Source organism: Oncorhynchus clarkii, chromosome 33 (assembly GCF_045791955.1).
Source record: "Oncorhynchus clarkii lewisi isolate Uvic-CL-2024 chromosome 33, UVic_Ocla_1.0, whole genome shotgun sequence".
NCBI classification, from domain to species: domain Eukaryota; kingdom Metazoa; phylum Chordata; class Actinopteri; order Salmoniformes; family Salmonidae; genus Oncorhynchus; species Oncorhynchus clarkii.
The window spans coordinates 1647113-1655954 of NC_092179.1; the positions used below are offsets into that span (position 1 = coordinate 1647113).

The 8842-nt window shown below is 45.0% G+C and overlaps 1 protein-coding gene across 1 annotated transcript in view; it reads left to right on the top strand.

Annotated features, from left to right (window-relative positions):
* The window catches only part of LOC139392895 (sodium/potassium-transporting ATPase subunit beta-3-like), a 57384-nt gene extending 48753 nt beyond the window's left edge, over positions 1-8631 (top strand). The window contains exons 3-7 of the mRNA XM_071141218.1: positions 3957-4055; positions 4603-4790; positions 5586-5636; positions 7485-7571; positions 7838-8631. Coding sequence (XP_070997319.1) covers positions 3957-4055; positions 4603-4790; positions 5586-5636; positions 7485-7571; positions 7838-8005 — 593 coding nt within the window. The 3' untranslated portion in view covers positions 8006-8631. The remainder of the gene's footprint in view (positions 1-3956; positions 4056-4602; positions 4791-5585; positions 5637-7484; positions 7572-7837) is intronic.
* The last annotated feature ends 211 nt before the right edge of the window (positions 8632-8842 follow it).

The following is an 8842-nucleotide window of genomic DNA, read 5'->3' on the forward strand; positions in this document are numbered from 1 at the left end:
TCACACACGTAAAATATGAATATGTTCACTCTTTCTCAAACATGTCATTGTCTCTCACGGACTGCGTCGCTTTCTTTTCTTGCCGCATCTGGACTGCTGTTGACACATAGACAAGGCTCCTGCAGAATGGGAGCATGCTCACTCACTAACACCAGAGCTGTCTCTGCTTGCGCCTGGCATGCACAGTGTCTCGGACTCTGCTGCCATGTCCCACTGAAGCCCTGACTGGCTTGACAAATCAAATCAAATTGTATTTGTCACATGCACCAAATACAACAGGTAGTAGACCTTACAGTGAAATACAACAATGCAGTTTTAAGAAAAGTAAGCGTTAAGTAAAAAATAGATGAGTAAAAGATATAATAAAAATAACAAATAATTATTAAGTAGCATTTTGGACCTAGACTTAGCGCTCCAGTACCGCTTGCCATGCAGTAGCAGAGAGAACAGTCTATGACTAGGGTTGCTGGAGTCTTTGACAATTTGTTGTGCCTTCCTCTGACACCACCTAGAATATAGGTCCTGGATGTTAGCAAGCTTGGCTCCAGTGATGTACCCGCTGTAGTGCCTTGTGGTTGGTGGCAGAGCAGTTGAAATACCAGGCAGTGATGCAACCAGTCAGGATGCTCTCGATGGTGCAGCTGTATAACTTTTTGAGGATCTGAGGACCAATGCCAAAACATTTCAGTCTCCTGAGAGGGAATAGGCTTTGTCGTGCCCTCTTTACGACTGTCTTAGTGTGGCTGGACCATGTTAGTTTGTTGGTGATGTAGACACCAAGAAACTTGAAGCTCTCAACCTGCTCTAACTGCAGCCCGTCGATGAGAATGGGGGCATGCTCGGTCCTCCTTTTCCTGTAGTCCACAATCATCTCCTTTGTCTTGATCACGTTGAGGGAGAGGTTGTTATCCTGGCACCATATGGCCAGGTCTCTGACCTCCTCCCTATATGCTGTCTCATCATTGTCGGTGATCAGGCCTACCACTGCTGTGTCGTCGGCAAACTTAATGATGGTGTTGGAGTCGTGTCTGGCAATGCAGTCATGGGTGAACAGGGAGTACAGGAGGGGACTGAGCACGCACCCCTGAGGGGCCACAGAGTTGAGGATCAGCGTGGCAGGTATGTTGTATCGAGTTGATGAGGGAGGTGTTTAGTCCCAGGATCCTTAGCTTAGTGATTAGCTTTGAGGGCACTATGGTGTTGAACGTTGACGCAGTCAATGAATAGCATTCTCACGTAGGTGTTCCTTTTGTCCAGGTGGGAAAGGGCAGTGTAGAGTGCAATAGAGAATGCATCATCTGTGGATCTGTTGGGGCGGTATGCAAATTAGAGTGGGTCTAGGGTATTACATGTTGGTATTACAGACTCAGCCAAGGACAGGTTGAAAATGTCAGTGAAGACACTTGCCAGTTGGTCAGCGCATGCTCAGAGTACACGTCCTGGTAATCCATCTTGTCCTGCGGCCTTGTGAATGTTGACCTGTTTAAAGGTCTTACTCACATCGCCGTGATCTTACTCACATGGAGGTCTTACTCACATGGAGAGCATGATCACAGTTGTCCAGAACAGCTGATGCTCTCATGCATGTTTCAGTGTTGCTTGCCTCGACGCGAGCATAGATGTAATTTATCTCGTCTGGTAGGCTATTGTCACTGGGCAGCTCTCGACTGTGACTCTCGTTGTAGCATGTAATAGTTTGCAAGCCCTGCCACATCCATCGAGCGTTGGAGCCGATGCAGTAAGATTCAATCTTAGTCCTGTATTGACGCTTTGCCTGTTTGATGGTTCATCGGAGGGCATAGCGGGATTTCTTATAAGCGTCTTTTTAAGCGGCAGCTCTAACCTTTAGCTCAGTGCGGATGTTGCCCGTAATCCATGACTTCTGTTTGGGGTATGTACTGTGGGGACGATGTCATTGATGCACTTATTGATGATGCTAGTGACTGATGTGGTGTACTAATGCCATCAGAAGAATCCCGGAACATATTCCAGTCTATGCTAGCAAAACAGTCCTGTAGCTTAGCATCTGCTTCATCTGACCACTTTTTTTATAGCACCAGAGTCGCTGGTGCTTCCTGCTTTAGTTTTTGCTTGTAAGCAGGAATCAGGAGGATATAATTATGGTCAGATTTGCCAAATGGAGGGCGAGGGAGAGCTTTGTACGTGTCTTTATGTGGAGTAAAGTTGGTGTCAAGTTTTTTTTCTTCCTTTGGTTTCATATTTAACATGCTGGTCGAAATGATATAAAACAGATTTAAGTTTCCATGCAATAAAGTTTCCCTGCATACATTGGCTAATAGGACTGATGGTAGAGGCAGATTTACCACTCGCCGTCGGATCCTTACAAGGCACCCCGACCTATGTCCCCGGTATCTACGTCTCTTTCTCATGCGAATGACGGGGATTTGGGCCTTGTTGGGTGTCTGAAGTAAATCCTTCGCATCTGACTTGTTAAAGAAAAATCTTTGTCCATTACGAGGTGAGTAATTGCTGTTCTGATATCCAGAAGCTCTTTTTTGTCGTAAGAGACGGTGGCAGAAACAATATGTACAAAATAAGTTACAAATAACGCAAAAAAACACACACAATGGCACAATTGGTTAGGAGCCCAGCGCCATTCATTTATTTTTCAGAGGAGCTGACTGCCGCTGCCAAAACACGCAAGCAATCAGCGAATTAACAGATCAGTCAAACACTGACTGACTGCTGTTGGCATTTTAGAAATTAAAAATTAAAATACTGTGCCAGTGTAACAAAAAAAATAGAAGAGTTAGAAATATGATCCTGTGAATTATGGAGCAGAGTTGTGTGTGTGCATGTGTGTAGGAGTTAGAGAGTCTGTCTGTGCAGGTATCCTCCCGCTGGTCTACCAGTATAGCACCCATCTGTTCCCCACAGCCTCTCTCCAACTCCATGGCTCTGACAGAGAGGTCATCATGAAACTAACTCCCCTCCTTTAGGCCAACAAGTCCTAATACTGTATATTATATTAATAATAATATATTCCATTTAGCAGATGCTTTTCTCCAAAGTGACTCACAGTCATGCATTTTTGTAAGGGTGGCCCCAGCAGGAATCAAACCCATGATATTGCCTTTGCAAGCACCATGTTCTACCAGTTGAGCCATACTACGCATTTATGCCCTCTCCCATTCGCAGCCAAACCTCTCGAAGGGGATTCTGTCTTAAAACTCTTCCTGTTCTTGTATAACTCTTCCTGCTCTTGTATACATTTCTAAGGCTGTGTAGCAGAACCTGCAGAGTTGCAGCTAAAATGCAAATCTTCTGACTAGCTTCTTTTTGGGGTTTGGCAAAAAATTTGTATATGTGTTATAGTATAGTATCAAAGTGTATCACAGTGTCCTGATAATATGGCCTCCTCTGCCTCGCAGTTTGCAGACGGCCTGACTGAGTCCCAAATGGCACCATATTCCCTAACATAGTGCAATACTTTTGACCAGGACCCAAAGGCCTCAGGTCATAAAGTAGTGCAACCCCTGTCTTGACGGTCAGTCACCTGCTGACTCTCTTTGCCAGAAGGTTTTCACCTGGCGAGTGTTAATATCATTGGCGGTTTTGAAAACTTAGCTAATTAAACTTCTTTTTTTTTAACAACTCTCCCCGCAACCCCTTCGAACAATGTCAGGCAGCCTAAGCAATACATGTGGCTTATTGTAAGTATAAGATTTTGATAAAAATGTATATATCTCTCATTTGCTATATGAATAGCATTAATTAATGTGACAAGCTGGATTTGAATTGGGGTCATTTGCATGCCACCAGAATTGAGTTAGCCTGCTGAGCTAAAGCCCAGGCATTCCCTCTGGGATCTAACACAAATCTTCAGGTCTCATGCAAGGATACTCGTCATGTGAGCGAGGTTCACTGGACCATCTCCATAACATTAGTAGGTGCAGACAGTTGGACGTGACATGTTTCCCCCTACCTGTCCTCAGGTTTGGTGATCAGGCCCCGGTCCTTGGACATCGTCTTCAACCGCACCGACACTAAGCAGTACGGCCAGTATGTCCAGCATCTGGAGAACTTCCTTCAGCGTGAGTGATAGAATCCCACTTTCAGACCCATTCATTTTTTTCTAAAGAATGTGTACATTTGACTCCAATGGACAAATACAGTATTAGTGTTGGGCCACCATGGTAAAGCAAATTTGAGATTGAGTAGTTACAGTTGATTCCACTTTGTATACATGACTAAGGAGTATTCTACCTGACTTGAAAGTGCACTGTAATCCTTGGCAGATGCACTGGAATATGCATATGCCACAGGAGTTTGGTGGCCCCTCAATTGGGGAGGATGGGTTCGTGGTAATGCCTGGAATGGAATAACACTTGGCTTGATGCCATTCCATTCGCTCCGTTCCAGCCATTGTTATGAGCCGTCCTACCCTCAGCAGCCTCCACTGATTATGTAATATGTATCCCAAACAAACAAACAAACAAGTAATGCATACGTTACTGTGAAATAATTATTAGCTACAATGTTGACATTTAATATTTAGGTGAATACTGTCTGTACCAGGTAAATAGCAGGCTGTCAAATACAGTGGAACTTGAGTCTGTGCCCTATGTTGGGACCCCTCAGAATACAACGACACTGTGCAGGAGAGGAACGAGCTGTGTATGGTGGGAGAGTACTATGAGCAGGATGATCAGGAGGAGAAGAAGGTGTGTCAGTTCAAGCGCAGTCTGCTCAGGCAGTGCTCCGGCCTGTCTGACACCACCTTTGGCTACACCGAGGGGAAACCCTGCGTCCTGGTCAAGATGAACAGGGTGAGTGCCCCGACTGGAGGTTGTCGGTTCTGCTCTTCTGAAAATGCATTGGGCAGCGTTAGCCCACTGAGCTAAAGCCTATAGACTGGAGCTTAAGCCTTAAAGCTATTAGCTCTGGGAGGTAACACAAGTTTTCAGGTCTCAGGCAAGGTCACTTATCACACAAGCGTGGTTCACTGAACTACCTCCCCTACACGAGTACCTCCCTGTCTTTGATCCATTGCCTTTGATCTACAGCTTTTCAGTGTATCTTCTCTCTGTCTTCATGCAGACGTAGAGTTTGTTCAAATTCATATTGAAAAGTGCATATTCTCTGTCCTTTCCACTGTTTTTTAATCACTGTTTGGATTATCCTCTGACGACAGGGCATCCTGTGTCAGCATCTCTGTTTGCAGGGATTGAGGTCAGAGTGAATTGATTGGCCTCTGTGTAGCCTGATTGGTATTCAGTTCAATCCAACTTAATAAATCCAGTCAGGGGCAATTAAGAAGATTCTTAGGCATCTCTGAGAACGCTATGTCTATGACAGTCAAAATCCCTGGCCCTTCAGTAAGCAGGCAGCACACATGTGCCCTATCTACAGACTTGGCCAGCTCATATCAAATGACCTCATTGTGTCACTAACTGAGCTACTTCTTAACATATCTCAAATCAGTGCTTCCATTTCTGAGACCATTCTGAAATCTGGTGTCTCGATCATTTTTACATGTAAACAAGCTTGTGGAATGGATATAGAACACATGTAAAGAAAGGTTGCTATAATAGTATTTTAATGTATTCTTCTCACTCCTGCAGATCATTGGACTGAAACCGCGCGGGGACCCCTACATTAACTGCACAGCTAAGGTAAGCAAACAAACAGTTAATTGTGTGTGTGTTCCAGGTTGTGTCTTTGTGTGCTAGGACTTTTAGAGACAGGTTATGTGTCTATGTTTTTTTGTATTTTGTGTGTGTGTGTGTGTGTGTGTGTGTGTGTGTGTGTGTGTGTGTGTGTGTGTGTGTGTGTGTGTGTGTGTGTGTGTGTGTGTGTGTGTGTGTGTGTGTGTGTGTGTGTGTGTGTGTGTGTGTGTGTGTGTGTGTGCATTATGTAGATATGCACATGTATGTTTCAGTCTGTGTTTTCACACACGTGTCTGTATTTGATTTCTCTCCACGCTGCCTGTAGGGCCAGCAGTTCACTGGTGGGTAAGAAATTGGGTCATAGCCCCCTATGTTTTCCCATGGTCCTAGCCCTAGCCTTTCTCCATTACCTTTCTGCGCTGCTTCTGTCCAACTCTGTGATGTGGCGCTTTGACCTCTGCTGCTTAAACAGCATTCATGGCGTTCATATTGTTGAGCTTTCTACTCTAACCCCTATATACAGTACCTAATCACCTCAGAGACTATATAGACTGAGAAATAGTCAATGTTAAAGCATTGATCTTTTTAGTAATTATTGTCACTGACTGTATATAACTGCAGTTGGTGTATATATCTGGATGGTAAGCTGAAAAGGTTAATTCCATTGATTTTAGAACCCTGCTCCGCTGCACCATGGCTCCCACTAACAATGTTTCCCTGGTTTTTGTCTGGCTCTGACATGACTTTTACCCCCTTTTCTCCACAATTTCATGGTATGCATTTGGTAGTTACGGTCTTGTCTCACCGCTGCAACTCCCATACGGACTCAGGAGAGACGAAGGTTGAGAGCCGTGCGTACTTCAAAACACGACCCAACCAAGCCACGCTGCTTCTTGACACAATGCCCACTTAACCCGGAAGCCAGCCACACCAATGTGCTGGAGGAAACACCATACAGCTGGCGACCATGTCAGCGTGTATGCGCACGGGCCCGCCACAGGAGTCGCTAGAGCGCGATGGGACAAGGACATCCCTGCCGGCCAAACCCTCCCCTAACCAGGACGATGCTGGGCCAATTGCGCGCAGCCCCATGGGTGTCCCGGTCGTGGCCGGCTGCAACAGAGCCTAAACTCGAACCAGGATCTCTAGTAGCACAGCTAGCACTGTGATGCAGTGCCTTAGACAACTGCGCCACTCGGGAGGCCCTGGCTCTGACATTCTAACAACTTCTCTCTCTCAGCGCGCGTGATCTGGGTTTCATCTCTCCCTCACCAAGACTGTCAACTCTGAACTTTGTGACCTGTTTGCAAATGTTTAAAGGTGAACAGAGAAACACTGATGCTGTACTCTGCTTTTCAGCAAACGAAAAGGCTCTTTTAAATACTTCACTGGTGTTTTAACTCCCATCTGTCCTCCTCTCGTTCTCTCTAAATTCATTTGAATTTCTCCTCTCCACCGTAGACCATTCTGATAACCATAGAGAACCATCTGGTGGCAGATTGTATGTGTGTGCGTGCGCGTGTTTGTACGGGTATGTGTGAGTGGATGGTAGCTATATTATGCGTCCGTGCGCATGTGTGGTAACTGTTGTGTACTGTGAGAGTGTGTGGTGGTTTACACTATGTTGTGTGGGCCATGCCGTGTGCACATGTGTAAAGCTACAGTGTGTGTGTGTGTGTGTGTCTGTTTGTCCACTACAGGGTTGTTGTTTACAGAGTTAGTCAGATTGTTGTTCTGAGAGTCATTTGTTCCAAGGGTCTTCATATGTATAGTTCTGTGATCTCACACCTCTTCCTCCTCCTCCTCCTCTTCTTCACCCCCTCCTTCCTCTTCATCCTCCTCTTCCTCCCACAGAGAGAAAGCCCCCTGCAGATGCAGTACTTCCCATCCGAGGGGCGGTTCGATAAGATGTACTTCCCTTATTACGGAAAAAATTTACATGTAAGTACATTACGTTACATATTTATATTGAGAAGGAAACTGTTCATGAATAGAATAATTTAACTTAATTACAAGTAGTTAATGTTACCATTGTCAAGGCAGTCTGGCGAGAAGAGAATGCTAGGAAATGTATGGGAGTGAATTAAGACTACATTAATGCCAGTGTATTGTCATGACAATGACTGTTATGTGTGTGGATATGCGCACATCTGTGCATATATGAATAAACAGTGGTTTATCTCCATCTCTTCCTGTGTGTTTGCCAGTCAACCTACGTTCAGCCACTGGTCGCGGTCAAGCTTCTGCTGACCAAGGAGGACTACAACAATGAGCTGACCGTAGAGTGTAAGATCGAGGGCTCCGACCTGCGGAACAGTGACGACCGTGACAAGTTCCTTGGGCGCGTCACGTTCAGGGTCAAAGTGGTCGAGTAGTGGTTCAGGAAAACCACCAGCGTTGCACAATGCCGCCTTTGAGTATAATCAATGCCCTCACCCACCTCCACCTCTTCCTCCATCCACTTCCCTCACTCCATCCGGTGGATCAGGGGAAGCTACGGTAGCAGGGTTGTGTGCTCCTTATAAACTAACAACATGAACCCCCCCTGAAACACACACAAATACACACCTCTCACCCCCACCTCCATTAAAGTTAGTGGTAATGTAGCAACAACGTGCCATAGTAGGGACCTGTATATAGCTGTATTTGGAGCATTGAGTTGTGGTATTTCTCCCGTAGTGCTGTGCAGTCTGCTATGTGTGATGTGTTGTTTCTGTATGTACATACTTGATGGCTATAAACACTGTTTTTCTTTAGCTCACTATGTCTGAACGCTGTAAGAGATCAAACTAAGAAATAGATGAATAGCTGTAATTTAAGATTATTGATTAAGAGAATACATGAAGGATGAAAAATGCCCCAAAATATATCTGCTTATAATTCAACCTACCTGTCCAACATCTAAGGGAAGAGATTTTTACACCCCTATGGGAACTGTGCTTTGTACAGATGCCTTATGGTCGGTATGAGAACAAATCTTAAATAAAGATGATTTTAAAGATATTTGTATTAAAGATATTTGTGTCCATTTACTTTTAGTGCCATGGCTGGGATAAATTAAAGGACAAGTGTACTGCACTTCTGGCAATACGCCTTTTAATGGCAATTGCCCTGACATTCGCAGAGATCACAAACGGTACACGCTGCGGATGTCAGCCCTTGTCAACAATGCAACTTTAAATCTGAGCCCAGGATTTGAATGTGGAGTTGAA